General features: G+C 40.0%; 1 protein-coding gene across 5 annotated transcripts in view; it reads right to left on the bottom strand.

Annotated features, from left to right (window-relative positions):
- Positions 1 to 10054: 10054 nt before the first annotated feature.
- CHD1L (chromodomain helicase DNA binding protein 1 like) overlaps positions 10055 to 20227 on the bottom strand; it is a 55077-nt gene continuing 44904 nt past the window's right edge. For 4 of the 5 annotated variants that reach the window (XM_023193433.1, XM_023193435.2, XM_023193437.2 and 1 more), the window contains 6 exons: positions 19267 to 19472; positions 18031 to 18129; positions 14259 to 14329; positions 12078 to 12192; positions 11310 to 11418; positions 10055 to 10385 (listed from right to left, as the gene is read on the bottom strand). In XM_023193433.1, coding sequence (XP_023049201.1) covers positions 10307 to 10385; positions 11310 to 11418; positions 12078 to 12192; positions 14259 to 14329; positions 18031 to 18129; positions 19267 to 19472 — 679 coding nt within the window. In that variant the 3' untranslated portion in view covers positions 10055 to 10306. The other variant, XM_023193434.1, reaches the window with a different exon arrangement.

The raw sequence follows: 20227 nt of genomic DNA, 5'->3' as shown, positions 1-20227 counted from the left end.
CTTTTTGGTTGATGTTGATATTATTGCTTTCTGTTTTATAGTTTTCCTTCTAACAGTAGGCCCCTCTTCTGCAGGTCTGCTGGAGTTTGCTGGAGGTCCATTCCAGACCCTGTTTGCCTGGGTATCACCAGCAGAGCCTGCAGAACAGCAAAGATTGCTGCCTGTTCCTTCCTCTCGAAGCTTCATCCCAGAGGGGCATGAGCCTTATTGTGAATACTGCTGTAATAAACATGTGAATGCAGGTTTTCCTTTGATGTATTGCTTTATTTTCCTTTGAGTAGATACCTAGTAGTGGGACTGCTAGATTAAATGGTAATTCTATTTGAGTTTTTTGAGAAATCTCCATACTGTTTTTCATAGTGGTTGTACTAGTTTACATTCCCACCCATAGTGAATAAGAGTTCCCTTTTCTCTGCATTCTTGCCAGTATCTTTTTTTTTTTTTTTTTTTTTTCACCTCTTGGCCATTTGTATGTCTTCTTTTGAGAGTTGTCTATTATGTCCTTTGCCCACTTTTTTATTCTTTTGTTAACTGTTGAGTTGTTCAAGGTCCTTGTGTATTCTGGATATTAGTCACCTGTCAAATGAATAGTTTGCAAATATTTTCTCCCATTTAATAGGTTGTCTCTTCACTCTGTTATTTGTTTTGCTATAAAGAAGCTTTTTAGTTTAATAAACTCCCATTTTTGTTTTTGGTTTTGTTGCCTGTGCTTTTTAAGTCTTAAGTCATACATTCTTTGCCTAGAACAATATCCAAGAGAGTGTTTTCCCTAAAATTGCTTCTAGTATTTTTATAGTTTGGGGTCTTATGTTTACACTCTTTAATGCATTTTGAATTTACTTTATGTATGGTGAGAGGTAAGGAGTCCAGTTTCATTCTTCTGCATGTGGCTATCCAATTTTCCCAACACTATTTGTTGAAGATAGTGTTTCTTCCCCAGTGTAAGGTCTTGTTGGCTTTGTTGAAGATCGGCTGGCTGCAAATGCATAGCTTTATGTCTGGATCCTCTATTCTGCTCCACTGGTCTATGTGTTTATTTTTATACTAATACCATGCTGTTTTGGTTACTATAGCTTTGTAATATATTTTGAAGTCAGGTTATGTGATGTCTCCAGTTTTGTTCTTTCTTTTTTTTTAATTATACTTTAAGTTCTAGAGTACATGTGCACAACGTGCAGGTTTGTTACATATCTATACATGTGCCATGTTGGTGTGCTACACCCATCAACTCGTCAGCACCCATCAACTCGTCATTTACATCAGGTATAACTCCCAATGCCATCCCTCCCCCCTCCCTTCTCCTCACAATAGGCCCCAGTGTGTGATGTTCCCCTTCCCATGTCCAACTGATTTCATCGTTCAATTCACATGCGGTGTTTGGTTTTCTGTTCTTGGGATAGTTTGCTGAGAATGATGGTTTCCAGCTGCATACATGTCCCTACAAAGGACATGAACTCATCCTTTTTTATGGCTGCATAGTATTCCATGGTGTATATGTGCCACATTTTCTTAATCCAGTCTGTCACTGATGGACATTTGGGTTGATTCCAAGACTTTGCTATTGTGAATAGTGCCGCAATAAACATACGTGTGCATGTGTCTTTATAGCATCATGATTTATAATCCTTTGGGTATATACCCAGTAATGGGATGGCTGGGTCATATGGTATTTCTAGTTCTAGATCCTTGAGGAATCACCATACTGTTTTCCACAATGGTTGAACTAGTTTACAATCCTACCAACAGTGTAAAAATGTCCCTGTTTCTCCACATCCTCTCCAGCACCTGTTGTTTCCTGACTTTTTAATGATTGCCATTCTAACTGGTGTGAGATGGTATCTCATTGTGGTTTTGATTTGCATTTCTCTGATGAGCAGTGATAATGAGCATTTTTTCATGTGTCTGTTGGCTGTATGAAAGTCTTCTTTTGAGAAATTCTGTTCATATCCTTTGCCCACTTTTTGATGGGGTTTTCTTTTCTTGTAAATTTGTTTGAGTTCTTTGTAGGTTCTGGATATTAGACCTTTGTCAGATGAGTAGATTGCAAAAATTTTCTCCCATTCTGTTGGTTGCCTGTTCACTCTGATGGTAGTTTCTTTTGCTGTGCAGAAGCTCTTTAATTAGATCCCATTTGTCAATTTTGGCTTTTGTTGCCGTTGCTTTTGGTGTTTTAGACATGAAGTCCTTGCCAATGCCTATGTCCTGAATGGTATTACCTAGGTTTTCTTCTAGGGTTTTTATGGTATTAGGTCTAACATTTAAGTCTCTAATCCATCTTGAATTAATTTTCATATAAGGAGTAAGGAAAGGATCCAGTTTCAGCTTTCTACTTATGGCTAGCCAATTTTCCCAGCACCATTTATTAAATAGGGAATCCTTTCCCCATTTCTTGTAGATCAGATGGCTGTAGATGTGTGGTATTATTTCTGAGGGTTCTATTCTGTTCCATTGGTCTATATCTCTGTTTTGGTACCACAGTTTTGTTCTTTTTGCTCAGGATTGCTGGAAAATAACTTTGAAACAAATTTTATATTTAGCCAATAATTTATTCAAATGTGTATGAATAGTAAAAAGGTTCTGAGCTACACTAAGTTCCTAAAGTGGGGTGAAGGAGTGAGACATGTTAGCAAGGTAGTAAAGGGGTCCAGGCCAGCATCTGCTGGTTCTATTTCTCTTATTTAAATAGTTCCTCCAAAAATGTTTTTAAAATGAGTCCTTTGTGGCAAAACCGCTGAGACTTTTGGAGATGTCATTATATGTCTAGGTATGGGTTCTCACCTCTTCTACTTAGTACTCTCTGAACACTGTCAGTTTGAAGCAGTTTATCTTTCTTTAATGAGAAATTTGTCTCCAATATTTATTCTAATAATTTTTCATCTCCATTTTAATCTTTCTGTCCTGTACAATGCTATTATCCAGATGTTATCATGTCTATCCTCCTATATATGCATTTTTTTATTTTTCTTTTCAAATTTGTTTAACTTGACATATAAAATTGTATTTATCATGTACAACATGATGTTCTTAAGTATATATACATTGCAGAATGGTTAAATCTAGCTAATTAACAAATGCATTATCTCATATATTTATGATGACAACACATCCATTCTAAACATTTTTCAATACATTATTAATGTCATCTTATTGTACATTAGCAAGATAATGCTGTACATTAGATGTCTTGAACTTATTTCTCCTAATTGTAAATATGTACTCATTGCCAACATCTCCCCAACTCCCCAAGCCCACTAACCACCCAAGCCTCTGGTAACCACCATTCTAGTCTCTACTTTGGAGATCAACTTCTTAAGATTCCATATATGAGGGAAATCACATGGTATTTTTCTGTGTCTGGTTTATTTTGCTAAACATACATCCTCTATGTTCATCTGTGTTGTCACAAATTACAGGCTGAACAGTAAGTATTCCATTGTGCATACATTTATTTTCTTTATCTATTTAGCCACTGATGAACACTTAGCTTCCATATCTTAGCTACGGTGCATAATGTTGCAGTGAACAAGGGAGAACAGATATCTTCAGCATACTGATTTCATTTCCTTTGGATATAGACCCAGTAGTGGGATTGCTCAATCATATGTTGTCATATGGTAGTTTTGTTTTTAATTTTCTGAGGCACTTCCATACTGTTTTCCATAATGGCTGTACTAATTTATATTCCTACTTAATGGTGTGTAAGGGTTCCCTTTACTTCATATCCTTGCCAACACTTATCTTTTTTTTGATAACAGCAATTCTAACAGGAGGTGATATTTCATTGTAGTTTTGATATGTATTTCCCTTATGATTAGTGATGTTGAGCATTTTTTCATATACCTGTTGGTCATTTGTATGTCTTCTTTGAGAAATGTCTATTGAGATCTTTGGCCCATTTAAAATATCCAGTTATTTGTTTCTTTCTATTGCATTATTTCAGTTCCTTATGTATTTTGGATATTAATCCCTTATCAGATACATACTTCACAAACATTTTCTCCCATTTTGTAGGGTATGTCTTCACTCTGTTGATTGCTTGCTGTGCAGAAGGTTTGCAGTGTGATGTAGCTCCATTTGTCTATTTTTGCTTTTGTTACTTATGCTATTTAGGTCATATCATTGCCTGGACCAATGTCATGAAGCTCTGCCCCTACGTTTTCTTTTAGGAGTTTCACAGTTTCAGGTCTTTAATCCATTTTGAATTGATTTTTTTTTTCTTATAAAAGATGAGAGAGAAGAGTTTAATTTCATTCTTCTGCATGTGGTATCCAGTTTTTCCAGCATCATTTATTGAAGACATGTCCTTTCCTCATTGTGTATTTTTGGTGCCTTTGTAAAGAATCCATTTACTGTAAATGCATGAATTTATTTTTCATCTCTCTATTCCGTTTCATTGATCTGTGTCTGTTCTTATGCCAGTACCATGCTGTTTGAGTTAGTACAGCTTTGTAGTACATTTTGAAGTCAGATAATGTGGTATTTCCAGCTTTGTTCTTTATGCTCAAGACTGCTTTGGCTATTCAGGATCTTCTGTGGTTCAATACAAATTTAGCATTTTTTTCTATTTCACTTTGATAGGGATTGCACTCAATCTATATATAGATTGCTTTGGGTAGTATAATTTTATAACAATATTAATTTTTCCAATCTGTGAACAAAGATTATCTTTATTGTATTTTCTTTAATTTATGAATGTTTTACAGTCTTTAGTGTAGAAATCTTTCACCTCCTTGGTTAAATTTCTTCCTAAGTATTTTTTGGTAGCTATTGCAAATGGATTGTTTTCTTAATTTTTTAGATAGTTTGCTGTTACTGCATAGAAATTCTATTGATTTTGGTATCCCTCACCTTTACTGAATTTATTAGTCCTAACAGTTTTTTTGATGGAGAGTTTAGGGTTTCTTATATAAGATCATGTCTCTGCAAACAGGGACAATTTAACTTCTTCCTTTCCAATTTCAATTACTTTTCTTTCTCTTGCTAGCACTTTTAGTACCATGTTGAATAAAAGTGGCCAGCGTGAGCATGCTTGTCCTGTTCCAGATCTTAGCATAAAGGCTTTCAACTTTTCCCCATTCAGTATGATGTTAGCTATGGGTTTGTCATATATGGTCTTTATTGTTTTGAGGTACAATCCTTCTATACATAATTTGTTTAGAGTTTTTATCATAAAGGAATTTTGAATTTTGTCAAATGCCTTTTCTACATCTATTGAAATGATTATAAGGTTTTTGTCTGTCATTCTGTTAACACTGTGTATCATTTATTGATTTGTGTGAATGGAACCACCCTCAAATTCCTGGGATGAATTGCACTTGATCATGATGGATGACCCTTTTCATGGGTTGTTGAATATGGTTTGCTAAATTTTGTTGTTGTTGAAGATTTTTACATCTATGTTCATCAGGGATATTGGCCTGTAGTTCTCTCTTTTTTTGGTTATATCCTTGTTTGGTTTTGGTATGTTTGACTTTTGGTATTGGGATAATGCTGACCTTGTAGGGTAAATTTGGAAGTATTCCATTTTCTTAATTTTTGGTACTAATTCTTTATAAATGTTTGTTAGAATTCAGGAGTGAAGCCATCTGTTCCTGGGCTTTTCTTTCCAGGGAGGCTTTTTATTACTGGTTTAATCTCCTTGTTCTTTATTGGTCTGTTCAGTTTTTTTTTTTTTTTTTCTTTTGAGACAGTGTCTTGCTCTGTTGCCCAGGCTGGAGTATTCTGGTGTGATCATAGCTCACTGCAGCCTCAAACTCCTGGGCTCAAGCCCTCCCTCAGCCTCCTGAGTAGCTGGCACCACAGGTGTGAACCACCACACCCAACTAATTTTTCATTTTATTTTTAGTAGAAACAGGGTCTTACTCTGTTGTCCAAGCCAATCTCTCACTTCTAGGTTCAAGTGATCCACCCACCTCAGCCTCCCAAAATGCTCAGATTACAGGTGTGAACCACTACACCTGGCCTCTATTCAGATTTTTTGTTTCTTTATAATTCAGTTTTGGTAGATTGGATGTGTCCAAGAATTTGCCCTCTCATTGGCATATAATTATTCATAATAGTTTCTTATGAGCCCTTTGTTTTTTTTTTTTTTTTTGAGATGGAGTTTTGCTGTGTTGCCCAGGTTGGAGTACAGTGGTGCAATCTCGGCTCACTGCAACCTCTGCCTCCCAGGTTCAAGCAATTCTTCTGCCTCAGCCTCCCAAGTAGCCGGGATTACAGGTACCGACCTCTATTTTTAGTAGAGATGGGGTTTCAGCATGTTGGCCAGGCTGTTCTTGAACTCCTGACCTCAAGGGGATCTGCCTGCCTCAGCCTCCCAAAGTGCTGGGACTACAGGCATGAGCCACCACGCCCAGCCTGATCCCTTGTATTTCTGTAGAATCAGTTGCAATGTCTCCTGCATCTCTGATTTGGAGTCTTTTTTCTTAGACCAGCTAAAGATTTATCTTTTCAAAAACCAACTCTTCATCTTGTTGATCTTTTGTAATTTTGTTTTTTGAGATGGAGTCTTGCTCTGTCACCCAGGCAATCTTGGATCACTGCAAGCTCCGCCTCCTGGGTTCAAGCCATTCTCTTGCCTCGGCCTCCCAAGTAGCTGGGACTACAAGCGCCTGCCACCACGCCTGGCTAATTTTTTGTATTTTTAGTAGAGACAGGGTTTCACTGTGTTAGTCAGGATGGTCTCAATCTCCTGACCTCGTGATCCACCTGCCTTGGCCTCCCAAAGTGCTGGGATTACAGGCATGAACCATTGCACCCGGCCAATCTTTTGTAATTTTTTAAGTCTCTATTCCATTTATTTCTGCTCTGATCTTTATTATTTCCTTTCTTCTACTAATTTTGTGTTTAGTTTGTTCTTTTTTCTAGTTCCTTGAGGTATAATACAATATTACATTGCTGGAGATCTTCCTTCTTTTGTGATTAGGCACTTACTGCTATAAATGTCCCACCAAGAACTGCTTTTGCTGTATTCCATGGGTTTTAGTGTGTGTTCATTTTCATTTGTCTCAAGAAATTCATTCCTCTTTATTTCATTCCAGCCTGGGAAACAGAGTGAGACTCTATCTCAAAAAAAAAAGGGGGGTGGAGGGGGCAGGCATGGTGGCTCATGCCTGTAATCCCAGCAGTTTGGGAGGCCAAGGTGGGTGGATCACGAGGTCAAGAGATCAAGACTATCCTGACCAACATGGTAAAACCCTGTCTGTACTAAAAATACAGAAATTAGCTGGGGATGATGGCACGTGCCTGTAGTCCCAGCTACTTGGAAGGCTGAGGCAGGACAATTGCTTGAACCTGGGAGGCAGAGGTTGCAGTGAGCCGAGATCGCACCACTGCACTCCAGCCTGGTGACAGTGAGACTCCATCTCAAAAACATAAATAAATAAAAGGGGGCAACTGCTAGTCTGACACCATGAAAATGTTTTTTTTCCATATTCACATTTTAAGATTTAAACTATAATTAAGATTAATTAGAGTTTATTATACTCCCCAAATTGATAGCCAGTTATTTCCATACAATTTCAACTCAACAAAGATTTGAGTGTCAGCTTATTGGTTTGAAATTTTTCTAAGTATAGACTCATATTTTCTTGACTTTTAATACATTTTTCTTTACCTTATAACAAGCCTACAACTTCTTTTATTTTTTTGCCCCCAAATAACTATTTTCTATTAAGTTAATTAACCCTTTAAAAATATAGCTTCAATCAGTCCTTTTTTCTCAAAGACCTCGCTGTCTAGGCGAGGGTTAAGTAAATACACTGATGAGACCATAGGGAGCTATGTAAGTGCTATAAACCCAGGTATCATTGGTAGCCCTGCGAGATTACAATTTAGTGGGAATGTAGAAAATGCCTTTTTCTGGGTTATTAAAGACTAGATTTGATAGGGGATGATGGATGCTGGGAAAATAATTTAGAGGAGTAAGACAGTCGAGGAAGAGGCACCAGCATAAGGAGACACACCAGCATGAGCCCAAGTGAGAAACTGCAGATGTCTTTTGGAAACAAGAAGGCAGACTGTGTTGAAAAGTAAGTAATGCTAGAGTGAGTTTACACAGTCAGCCCTCTGTATCTGTGGCATCTACATCTATGGATTAAACCAACTGTGGATGAAAAATATTTTTTAAAAATTACATCTGTGCTGACCATGTACAGACTGTTTTCCTTGTCATTATTTTCTAAACAATATAGTATGACAACTATTTACATAGCATTTACATCTTATTAGGTATTATAAGTAATCTAGAGGTGATTTAAAGTATACAGGAGGATGTGAGGTTATATGCAAATACTATGCCATTTTGTATTTAGGATGTGAGCATCCCCAGATCTTGGTATCCATGGGAGGTCCTGGAACCAATCCGCCATGGATACTGCTTCAGTTAGTCGATGGGAAAACAGAAAACACAGATGTAGAAATAGTTTAGGGCTCAAAAATGGCTGACTGAAGCTGTATTTTTAAAGGGTTAATTAATACAGTTTTTATGGGGCAAAAAATGAAGTTGTAGGCTTGTTATAAGACAAATGTATTAAAAGTCAAGAAAATACGAGCCTATACTTACAGAAAAATTTCAGCAGACTTAAGGTCCTCACTGTCTCAATAAGTGGGATTTTTATGCTCATGGTTAGGATGCACAAAAGCTGATGTTTAGTCTACAAAAGCTCATCGGTGAATAAAAACTGGTATCATCCTCCTGGCTCCATCCTCAGAGGGGACAGTGAGATGGCATCAAAGATATGATGTGGAAGAAAGAGAACAAGTCCTTGGGGCAAATAGAATAGATAGCTTCTCTCATTCTACCTTCCCAGAGAATGATACCTCTGATAGAAAGAATGGATTATAAAAAATAGGACAGATTTCTGAATACGTAGTAGGACAGTGTTTTTGACTCTGAGGAGTTAAGAGAGGTGGGAAGGCAAATCAGGGCACTGCCACTGAGAAGTGACCCCACACTGAAGGGAGAATGTGCTACATGGGTTTTCTGATCTTCCTCCGTATTGTTTATGCCCAGCTTACCAAAAGACCAAGGTTCATGGGTCAGGGACTACATCCAGAGAACAATCCCACATGACTGGAGCATGGTAGACAGAATAGGGGGAGTTCTAATCTTGCTTCCAGTTGTAGGCAAGACTTAGGATACAAATCTTAAAGATTTGTATCTTTGTAAAGATACAAGTCTTAAGATAAAATCTTAAAGTTGTTATAATAATCTACATGTTAAGGTTGGTGGAAATAGTAGTGGATAGGAGGCAGTTAAAATCGATGCAAGTTTTGGGAGAAAAAAATGTAAGAAATGCTGAATTTTCGATGAAATAGGTCTTCAGCATGATGCTATATTACTGAAGGGTGAATATGTGAGAAGAGAGTCAGAACAGGAAAATGCAGGTACCACCTTCCTTAGAAGACCATGGTCCTGGCTGTGAGTCCAACAGCCAGGGTTCCCCACATCAAAGCCCAGGACTGAGACTTCTCATGAGGTCTCCATAGCACTCTAGGAGTTGATGGCCTCAAGTCAGCAGAAATGATGCTGGGTGAGGATACTCAGCCAAGACTGAGACACACCCAAGTGTGAAAAGCCACGATTTAGAGTCTTCCCTCCATGACTCCTTCTCTGTTGGTTCTTGGTCTCCTACCCTCCCCAGTATCATCAGTCATGCTGTGATGGGATTGCACCCTTTTCACAATTCCCTTATTCCTTGAAGCTGAATTGGATTTGGTGGCTAGGAGAAAAAAGATCCTATAGTTTTTCTGAAGTCACATTTGACAAGCTCTAGATCAATGTATTTTTTCCAGATCTTGATGTTGTGCAGTGCAAAAAGGAGAAGGAGGTACACTATTTGTCTGGATAAAGAATCTCACTTCTCAGTCTCTCTTCCTGGGTCCTTTCTTTTTGAAGGCATGAACTGGCTGAAGGTGCTTCCTGCTCCCAGAGCCACTCTGTTCTGTGACTTTTCATGTCTCCTTAATCCATACAGCCTTTCCCTCTATAAAGTAATCATTCTGGTAGAGGAGAAGAAAACTAGATATAGGGGGAAAGAAAGCAATAAAACCATTAGGAATAGGTAATTTATTATTATGCAACTAGCAAGCTGGGGTCAAAGGGCTTTCCCAAAAAAGTTGTGTTTCCCTATATTACAGGTGCCAAAACAGAGCAAAACATCCAGGAGAACCACACTGAAACTCAGAAAAGAGACAATTTTTTAGGCCCACCAGATCCTGATTCCATTTTGAAATATTCTATTGCAGTAGCTCTGGGTAAATATTAGCTGGCTGCTAAAGACAGGATCTGAGGCTGGGCCAATTGTTAAGGTACCAGCTGTCTTGAGGAGGAAGATGAGGACTGTGAATGAAGGACAGCAGACTTGCTTCTAGGAAAATAATATCTGATAAGGATGGTCAAGGAAGATACATGTCATCACTTTAAAACTAACTTTACCAAAACAACTAGTTCTCTAGTAATCATTGAAATAACTGTTCTAGAAGTAGTACGCTTTAATTCTCTTTCACGATATCATAAATACTTTCAATATTGTTAGTACTTATTGCTGCTATTGTTTTCGGGGTATTAAAACTCTTTACATACTGCTCGAATTGTGCAAGTACATAAAACCTTGCTTCTCTACTAAGTTTTTATAGTGATTTAAATATCTCGAAGACCATCACTGAGTGAATTTCAGTCAAATATCTAAGTAAAAAGATGGAGTTTCTGTGTGATTATAGCACTTGGGGGTCAATTCTGCTTTCTCTAGTAATTTTGGGACTCAGCAAAATAGTTCAAAATATGCTAACTTATATAGCAAGAAGGTCACTAGAAGAAAACACTAGTCTAACTAAAGTAGATCATGACTTCATGGTTAAAATAAATGTCATACTGCCTTTTAATAATACATCAAAAAAGTTCAGGAATAAAATAGTTCACTTATTTGTTTGCTTAACTATTCATTAAAATGAACAGTGTGAAGTTCTTAGAATTACGCCCTTGTTCCATAGACCTGAAGGATCTCTAGAGAAGTCATGTGACTCAATATGTTACCAAATTAACAATTGCTCAATTAATTCTCCCCTTCATGTATCTTTTAATTTATCTGCTAGCATCCAGAAATGCTTGGATGTGTTGATCTTGTTGGGTATTCATATTTGATATACACAAGTTAGAAAGCGCTTCTTACTTTGTCTCACTGAAGAGGTGGAGAGTAAAGACTGTGGCAAGAAGAAACTTGGCCTTGGATTAAGTAGTGACACCAGAAAATGAACACATTTTCCCTCTTGGTTTGGGAGAATACACAATTAAGATCACAAAAGGATACATGTAAGTTGGGATGCCTCTTGCAGCCAGATGTTTCCGAATAAGTCGCTCAGTACCATACCAGTTAAAACCTTTCGTGGCATGTCCAATACGTGGAAGATGAACACTTGCTATTATGAAGAGAAGAACAGATGTCTTCACTCATCAAAAATTGATTGATGGGTATAAAATATACATGGGTGAAAATAATTATTGACTATCTCACTCAAAGCACATAATTATAATGTCAAAAATATTCTGTGGGAAGAATTGTAATAAGAAAAATTAAATTATTCTGTTGAACACAAGGACCCACAAGTTCTAGAAATACATACAATGGAAATAGGTTACGATTGGTGGAGGCAAAATTAAAATAAGCAAAGATTCTCTAACAAGCCAATCAATTCAATAAGCTCTGAGACACACTAGGTTTGGAAACAAAACTAAATTCAATTTTTGTTGAAGAACTGTCTGTTACTGGGAACTGTGATGAAATAAACAGCATTTACCAACTACATATAACTAAGTTGCTTCATGTCTAGTCCTCTGCCTCCTCATCTGTAAAATCATGATAAAAATACCCAGGGAATGGAGATGGCCTATAGAGATAACCAACATTAAAAGTGTTTTGGAAAGGACGGCTATATGACTACAAGATGGTGGGGTGATCACTTATTTGGTTTGCCTTTACCATGCATATTAAGTGGGGTCTTGAAAAGTCCTATCAAAAGTCATATCACATGCCTAGAAACAAATTCATCTACTCTTGAGCACAGGTGAAAGAGCTTACCTTTCTTCTTCTTTGCTGCTAAAAATATCTTCTTCAGGCCCTCTTCTAGTGCTGCCATCTTAATGCCAGACAGGACATTGGAGCGATCACGATGCTGAGCCACAATCAAGGCCAACTGGAAAGAACCTCCATCAGATGACCAACCCGACATGAGACAGCCACACCATCAACCAAGTGACTGCCCATGGAGGCGGCACAGCCCTTGATGGGTCATTGGGCCTTGGCTCTGTCTCTTTCAGATGCTGTGTCTGAACAGCAATGTCCTAACTGTGTGTGTGACTTCACATGCCATCCTAATTCTCACTTGGTGGTCACTTTATACAGGCTTTTCTTCTTCTTTTTAAAGTATGTTAAAACCAGAGAATGAGTCCAAAACATATACTTTCCAAAAGTTCTCAAGGGTAAAAAAAAAAAAAAGAATTTTTCTGAATTGTAGGCATGGAAAAAGATCTTAGAGGCTCCTGTATCCCAGCCTTTTGATGCCTGAGTCAGCTCCACAACCCCCAGGACAAGCAGTCATTCCATCTCTGTTTGAACAATTCCCATGAGGACAAAATGCCAAGTATCTCTCAACCATCCTAACCTAAGTGGGCAGAGCTGGAGAGTGTCAAGGGAGCTTCCGGCATAACATCATCACAGTCGTATCATAGACATGGTGCTCTACTCACTGTAAACAGTTTTCCTGAATCACTGGATTCTGAGTTTCTCATGCACAGACACTTTACTTTTCTCCTTTTTTAGCATTTTAGAAGTTACTGAAGGAATGACTCTACAGGAACCACTTTGCTGTTAGTCACTGTGTAGTTTGGAAGTTTGTCCCCCTCCAAATGTCATGTTGGGATGTAATTCCCAGTGTTGGAGGTGGGGCCAAGTGGGAGGTATTGGATCATAGGGTGGATCCCTCATGGATGGCTTAGTGCCATACCCTTGGTGATGAGTTCCTGCTCTGGTAGTTCACATGAGATCTAGTTATTTAAAGCAGTGTGGCACCTTCTCCCACTCTCTCTTGATCCTGCTCTTGCCATGTGTAATATACTAGCTTCCCCTTTGCCTTCAACCATGACTGTGCGCTTCCTGAAGCCTCCACCAGGAGCAGATATCAGTACCATGCTTCCTGTATGGCATCAGAACCATGAGCAAATAAATCTCTTTTCTTTATAAATTACCCAGTCTCAGGGAATTCTTTTATCACAATGCAAAAACAGCCTAACACAGTCACACAGACAGCAACCTCAAGAGGATGAGTCTCTCTTTTGGCCTGGTTTTGAAATTTCTTCTTAATTCTGGCTTAAAATTTGAATGTGAATTCAGGCCTTGGAGAAAGCCAGTTAGGTGGGGTAAATCAAACTCACTACAGGCATCCCAAGATGCCTAAGATGCAAAAGGATTCTGAGGTGGGCACAGAATACATGTATTAGTTCCTCTCCCCTGCTTTATTATGGCTGACTAGAAAACACAATCTTTCACAGAAATTTTCACATAATAAGAAATGAAACCCTCAGAGTTCTGAGTCATGCCTTCTTACTCATGCAGTAAATGTTTATGGAGCATTTCTTACGAGCTAGTACTATGTAGGGTACTGAGGATAAAAACACAAATAGAAACGCTGTACTTAGTTGGGGTCTACTGTCTGGACAGTGCTCCGGGGACGGATGGATGGAAGCCTGGGGACACGGGAAGTGCAGTGAAGGCTATAGCCCAATCTGCTTGTTATGGGCTGAACTGTGTCCCCACCAAATTCATACATTTGAAGCCCTAACCTGTGGTACCTCATGTTGACTGTATTTAGAGACAGGGTCTTTAAAGGGGCAGTGAAGTTAAAACAAGGGTTTAGGGTGGGGCCTGATCCATTGTGAGTGCTATCCTTATAAGAAAGGAAATCTGGACACACAGACACCAGGGCTGTGCATGCACAGCAAGACAACCGCCATCTGCATGCCAAGGAGAGAATCCTTGGGAGAAACCAAACCTGCTGACACCTTGATCTTGGACTTTCTTTCAGCTTCCAGAATTGTGAGGAAATACATTTCTGCTGTTTAAGCTACCTAGTCTGTGGCTTTTTATTATGGCAGCCCTAACAAACTAATACACTAGTAGAGAGGCCAATGGGGGCAGGGGACACTTCAAGAGAAGTTGATGTGAGTCCACTTTTAGTTCTGAAAAGAGATGGGTTTTACTTACCAAATCTTGCCCTTTGTTTCTTGATTCTTTATCATCAACAGGAAATAAAAGGACACCTCCCAAACTCAAGTCTGAGGTAAAACAGAAAGGAGAAACATAAAGAACACCAAGTTCACTAAGGAATGAATCCTCCTTGTATCTTGCCTTCTTCAAATTCAGTTGAGTTTCAGGACCCACCTTCCTACATAGCGCTTTCTCACTTTCCTGGCATCAGTCAACCTCTTAGCTGGGTACTCACCTGCTTCACTCCTGAATTTTTATGATCTCCTAATTTAATGCTCCTCAAACGTTAACAACAAAGTACCCCTATAGACATCAGAAAGTGAATACAAAACCCAGAGGTAGCTGGGGGGACTTTGGGGAGGGAGCATTATGAGCTTGAAACTCCTTTGGTAGTTTTGTGCTTGTCTTAAATCATTCAAATTATTACATTCTACTTTATCAGTATCTGTATATTTTCCTACTCCATCCAAATCAAATAAAACTGATAGTGAAGAAAAATGCGCTAATTCAATTCTATGGCTTTACATAAGCTGATGTGAAAGCAGTTAGAATCAAAACAGAGATACTTGTGTTAAAAACTCTAACAAATATGGCTGGGCATAGTGACTCATGACTATAATCCCAGTGCTCTGGGAGGCTGAGGTGGGAGGACTGCTGGAAGCCAGGGGTTCCAGACTAACCTAGGCAACAAGGCAAGACCCAGTCTCTACAAAAAATAAGAAAAAATTAGTTACATTTGGTATTGTGAACCTGTAGTCTTAGCTGCTTAGGAGGCTGAGGCGGGAGGATCTCTTGAGCAAAGGAGTTCAAGGCTGCGGTGAGCTATGATCACGCCAATGCACTCCAGCCTGGGTGACAGGGTGAGACCCTATCTCAAAAAATAAAACAAAACTCTGACAAATACAGCCAGGGAAGGCCATGAAGGGAGGGTTGTAATGCACGAATGTCTGAATACAAGAACTATCACAACAGATTTTACAAAAACCACAACCTTGCACAAGGGCCTTGGCAACCTTACATAAAAATATACTTCTGCAAAGACATCTGCTCATCAACTGCCTGCCCAACCTCGGCCTGGTGCCACCTTTGTTACTAATCCTTGTAGCCAAGGATAACTGATTCAAAAAAAGTATGTAATCATCCTCATTTCTCCTTAAAAACCTCAGGCTGGGTGCAGTGGCTTATGCGTGTAATCTTAGCACTTGGGGAGGCTGAAGGAGGTGGATCACTTGAGCTCTGGAGTTCGAGGCCAGCCTGGGCAACATGGCAAAACCCTGTCTCTACCAAAAATTCAAAAGAGTGGCCAGGTGTGGTGGTGTGTGCCTGTGAGACAAGCTACTTGGGAGGCTGAAGCAGGAGGATCGCCTGAGCCTGGGAGGTAGAAATTGCAGTGAGCCAAGATCGTACCACTGCACTCCAGACAGTGAGACTTCATCTCAAAAACAAAAACAAAACAAAACAACAAAAAACCTGACACTATTGGTTAGGTTGATACCAGTTTGAACGTTTTGTTCAGTCATTCTAAAATACTGGTTGTGCTACGCCATCCTTTTGATCAAATCCCCCAAAAACGACCAGCCATTACCCATTCCATTAGATAAGGTTCTGCTCAGAATGGCGTCTCCCTGGACAAATCATATGAGGTCTTCAGGCCCAAGCCTCTGGTGAAAACAAAACTCTCCTCTATTCTTCTGCCTCAACCCTCCACTCTGGCCCACCTGGCCTGTACGCCATCCTCCACACAAACGAACAGGGTAACTGCCGGGGTCCTTCAATATCCACACACGAGGAATAGTAGGTGTGGTAATGAGCAGTTGGGAACCCTCTTGCCATTTCACTCCACCTACTCAAATTCGACCCACCTTTCCAGGCCCAGGACCTCCATGAAGCCTTCCCTGGGAATTCTAGTCTACAGTTTCATCTACTTTGCTGCACCCTGCTTCAATCCTTCTTCAGAGAAAACTGCACACTCCCATCTCCATTTCCTTACTGAGCACTCAGGCCTTAAGTCCGAGCTTCCCACTCTCCTCAAAGTGCTCCAAGGTGAGCAACCTTGGGTCAAATCCATGGCCTTTTCCCAATTCATCCTCACTTCAGTGTCTGACACCATGAACTTCTTTGCCTTCTTGACATACTTTCCTCCCTTGTACCTCAAAATACTGCACAAGGTTCCCTAATTTTCTGACAATTCCTTCTGTCAGAAATTCCATCTTCTTGTCTCAAGTCCTAAGTGGAGGTGTTTTCCAGGTCTGTTCTCTGCCTCTCATTTCTCCACCCTCTCTCCCACATGGTTTCAAACACAGACTCTAAACAGGGACTCCTCAATCTGCACCATCACATCTGACCTTTCCTGGGTTTTGCTTTGCCAACTGCCCAATCAGCATCTAGATCTAGATTGACTATTTCAACACACATTAAACCCTTCTTTCAGTAACTTGTTTTACTAGAAAAAGTAGTCATTCTAAGTTCTTATATCCCTTTCCACCATAGAGAACTGGGCAGAATTAGGAAAAAACAATCTCTAAGGAATCTGGGGGGCCCTTCTCTATCAGACAAAGTCCTTCAATCTCCAGAAAACAACCACAACAATAATTTTATTCCTCTTGCCACTTTTTTATTTCCGGATGTAAAAGGAGGTGCCTTTTTCCCTTCTCCATGCCAAGGGACAATATTGTTCAGGCTTCTAAGTTCCCCTGGCACCAAACAGCTTTATTTCTGTCTCCAGGGAGTGTTACACCCCAGGTTGTGCTGACCTCGTAAAACATCTTCATTCCCCTCAGCACCAAACCAAAGCTCTTGTCAGTATTTTAATGGTATGTCTGATTTCTCTCCCCAGGTATTTTTCTTGAGACAGTCTTGCTCAGTCACCCAGGCTGGAGTGCAATGGCATATCTCAGCTCATTGCAACCTCCACCTCCCAGGTTCAAGTGATTCTTCTGCCTCAGTCTCCTCCTGAGTAGCCGGGATTACAGGCATGTGCCACCACGCGTGGCTAATTCTGTATTTTTTTTGTAAAGACAGGGTTTTGCCATGTTGGAGAGGCTGGTTTTGAATTCCTTGCCTCATCTCAGCCTTCCAAAGGGCTGAGATTACAGGTGTGAGCCACCACACCCAGCTTCCCATAGATCTTTGATGTTTCCATGACATATTCCTTCATCTTTATTCCAATACTTTTTTTATGAGACAGGGTCTCACTCTCACTCAGGCTGTAGTACAGTGGTGCAATCACAGCTCACTGCAACCTCAACCTCCTAGGCTCAAGTGATCTTCCCACCTCGGCCTCCCAAGTAGCTGCAAATACAGGCGTGCACCACCACATCCAGCCAATTTTTAAATTTTTGGTAGAGACAGGATCTCACTGTGTTGCCCAACCTGGTCTCAAACTCCTGGCCTCAAGCAATCCTCCTGCCTCAGCCTCCCAAAGTCTGGGATTACAGGCATGGGCCACTGCGTCCGGCCCATTCCAACACTTTAACATGTATGCAGGGATGGACATTTTTCAGAATACACACATTCATTATGCTCACTACAGTTCCATGAAGTAGGCAGAGTAAGTATTATTCACAAATCACAGATGAGGAAACAGGTACAGAAAAGGTAAGGGAATGACTTGAAGTCACAGAACAAGTAGCTAATTTATGACAGAATTCAGTTCCCAATCAGTTATTCTGATTCCTTATCTAGTGCTATGTAACCCTCATGATACGGTCTTAGGTGTCCTCTCCTCTCTTACTCCACCCGTAACCTTTCCCTCTGCTTTGCTTCTTACCTTTCATTTTCCCAGCCAGCTCATATATTTTTCTTGGCTCAGCAGATCGTTTTTCCAGAGCTGTAAATAAACCACCTCTGCCCCAGTGGCCAGAGTCATCTGATTGAAGAAAGAGATTTTCATCTATATGAGGTAAAGTCCAGTCCCCAATTTAGAACAACAAAGGCACACAAAAGGGACTTGTGGAAGAATGATTTTTCAAAGGGAAGAAACAAAATATCTTATCTCCTAGGAATATCACAGGTTGGACTTCCCAAATATGTTTATGCTTTCTGGAAGATATAGCTGGGACCATTATAATAGGAAAGCATCTCAAAAATTAGTGTTCTCAATGAGCAACATCTCTGTGGTGCATCTGTGATTCCTGGGAGATGACTGCGGAAGGACAGAGAGTAGATGGAACGCTACAGAGAGAGTAGAAGCAATGGTTATGCAACAGCACACAGGCAAGGTTATAAAACAGCACACAGGAAAGGTTAAATGATTTATTCAAGCTGGTACTAACAAAGCTGCTTAGTATCTTAGCATTTATAGGCGTTCATCCACACTACAAATGTTGGGTAGCATGTATTACATGTAAGGCATTGTTCTAGGCACCAGAGTCACAGCAGCGAACAAGAAAAAACCCCTGCTTCCATGAAGTGTATTTTTAATGCAACGCAACAGTCAAATAAACAAATATGTAGGTAATATGTCAGGTGGGACAGGTGTGATAAAGGAAAATATGGGAGAAGGGACAGAGAATAACAGAGGGAGGATGGGGCCTGTTTTATATGAGGTAATCACACAAGACCTCTCTGAGAAACAGACATTTGAACAACATTTGATGTGGTTATTTGGGAAGAAACGGTTTTAGGCAGATGAAGTAAAAAGCACAAAAGTCAAGCAAGGGAACAAGCTTGAAGTTTTGCTTTTTCTCAAAGGATTTGTTTGTCTTGTCAATGCTGTTTCACTTCACCCTCTTAAAAACCTTGTGCAGAGGATAAGGCAGATACTGTCCCATTCTATGGATAAGGAAGTTGAAGTTGAGAGACTGGGTAACTAGACCAGGTAAACGAGAGAGCCAAGAGTGAAATGATTCTGGAATGTCTCCTGACTTTAAAATTCAAACTTTTTTGACCGCGCAATACTACACTGGGACCACCACCCCCAGGTCAGGGTTCTGCCCCATCCTCCCCAGCTCTTGGCACCGTAAGGATTGAGGCCCCCATCCTCAGCCCATACCACTTCTCGTACCTACGCAGTGCACGATGAGAGCATCCTCGGCCCCAGCCTGAGGGTGGGTGACATCACCACTAACGTACTTGAGGGAGGTAGCATCTGGGTCTTGGTAATCCAGCTGAGCAGAGCTCTCATCTTCCCCATTCTCAAGGTCCTCTGGCTCGCTCTCCTCAGAGGGTAGGCAGAAGGACTGGTAATGGTTGGATTCCCACCAGGCCATCCTTTAGCAGGCCAGAAAGAAAAGGAAATTAACCCAGACAATCACAATTTCCCTTGGAGCACATTTTATACTGCTGTTCACAAACAATATCTGCCAAGTAGAAATGCAATTAGAAACTCACTCTGATGGAAGTTTTCTACTTATTTGTAAATAAACAAGTCTTACTGATTAGGCTGTTTCCCGACTACAGTTCAATAATGAGCATTCACTGAATGTTCCTGTTTTTAAGAACATGACTAAAAGAGACTGTTCAAGTAAACTACTCGTTGTCAGACAGCTACAATAAAATCTTAAAATTTTCTGGTTTTGGCCAGGCATAGTAGCTCATGCCTATAATCCCAGCACTTTGGAGGTCAAGGCAGAAAGATAGGTTGGGCCCAGGATCTTGAGACCAGCCTGGGCAACACAGTGAAACTCTGTCTCTACAAATAATAAAAAAAAAAATTAGCCAGGCATGGTGGCACACACCTGTGTTCCCAGCTACTAGGGAGGTTATAGTGGGGAGATCACTGAGCATGGGAGGTTGAGGCTGCAATGAGCTGTGACCGTACCACTGTACTCCAACCTGGGTGACAGAGCAAGAACCCATCTCAAAAAAAAAAATTTCTGGTTTCAATGGAATGCATCTTCCCTGCCTTACACACTGAGACTTTTCACTTACATAGAGGAAATGTTTTTTAAAAGTATTCTGTTACCAACAGGAATCAGCTTAAAAGACATTTTCGGTATTTTTAAAGTGATGTTCAGCTGTAGTCT

The sequence above is a fragment of the Piliocolobus tephrosceles genome, chromosome 1 (genome assembly GCF_002776525.5).
Source record: "Piliocolobus tephrosceles isolate RC106 chromosome 1, ASM277652v3, whole genome shotgun sequence".
Taxonomy (NCBI): Eukaryota; Metazoa; Chordata; class Mammalia; order Primates; family Cercopithecidae; genus Piliocolobus; species Piliocolobus tephrosceles.
Note: the sequence above shows the minus strand (reverse complement) of the source record. Positions and strands in the feature narration are given on the sequence as shown.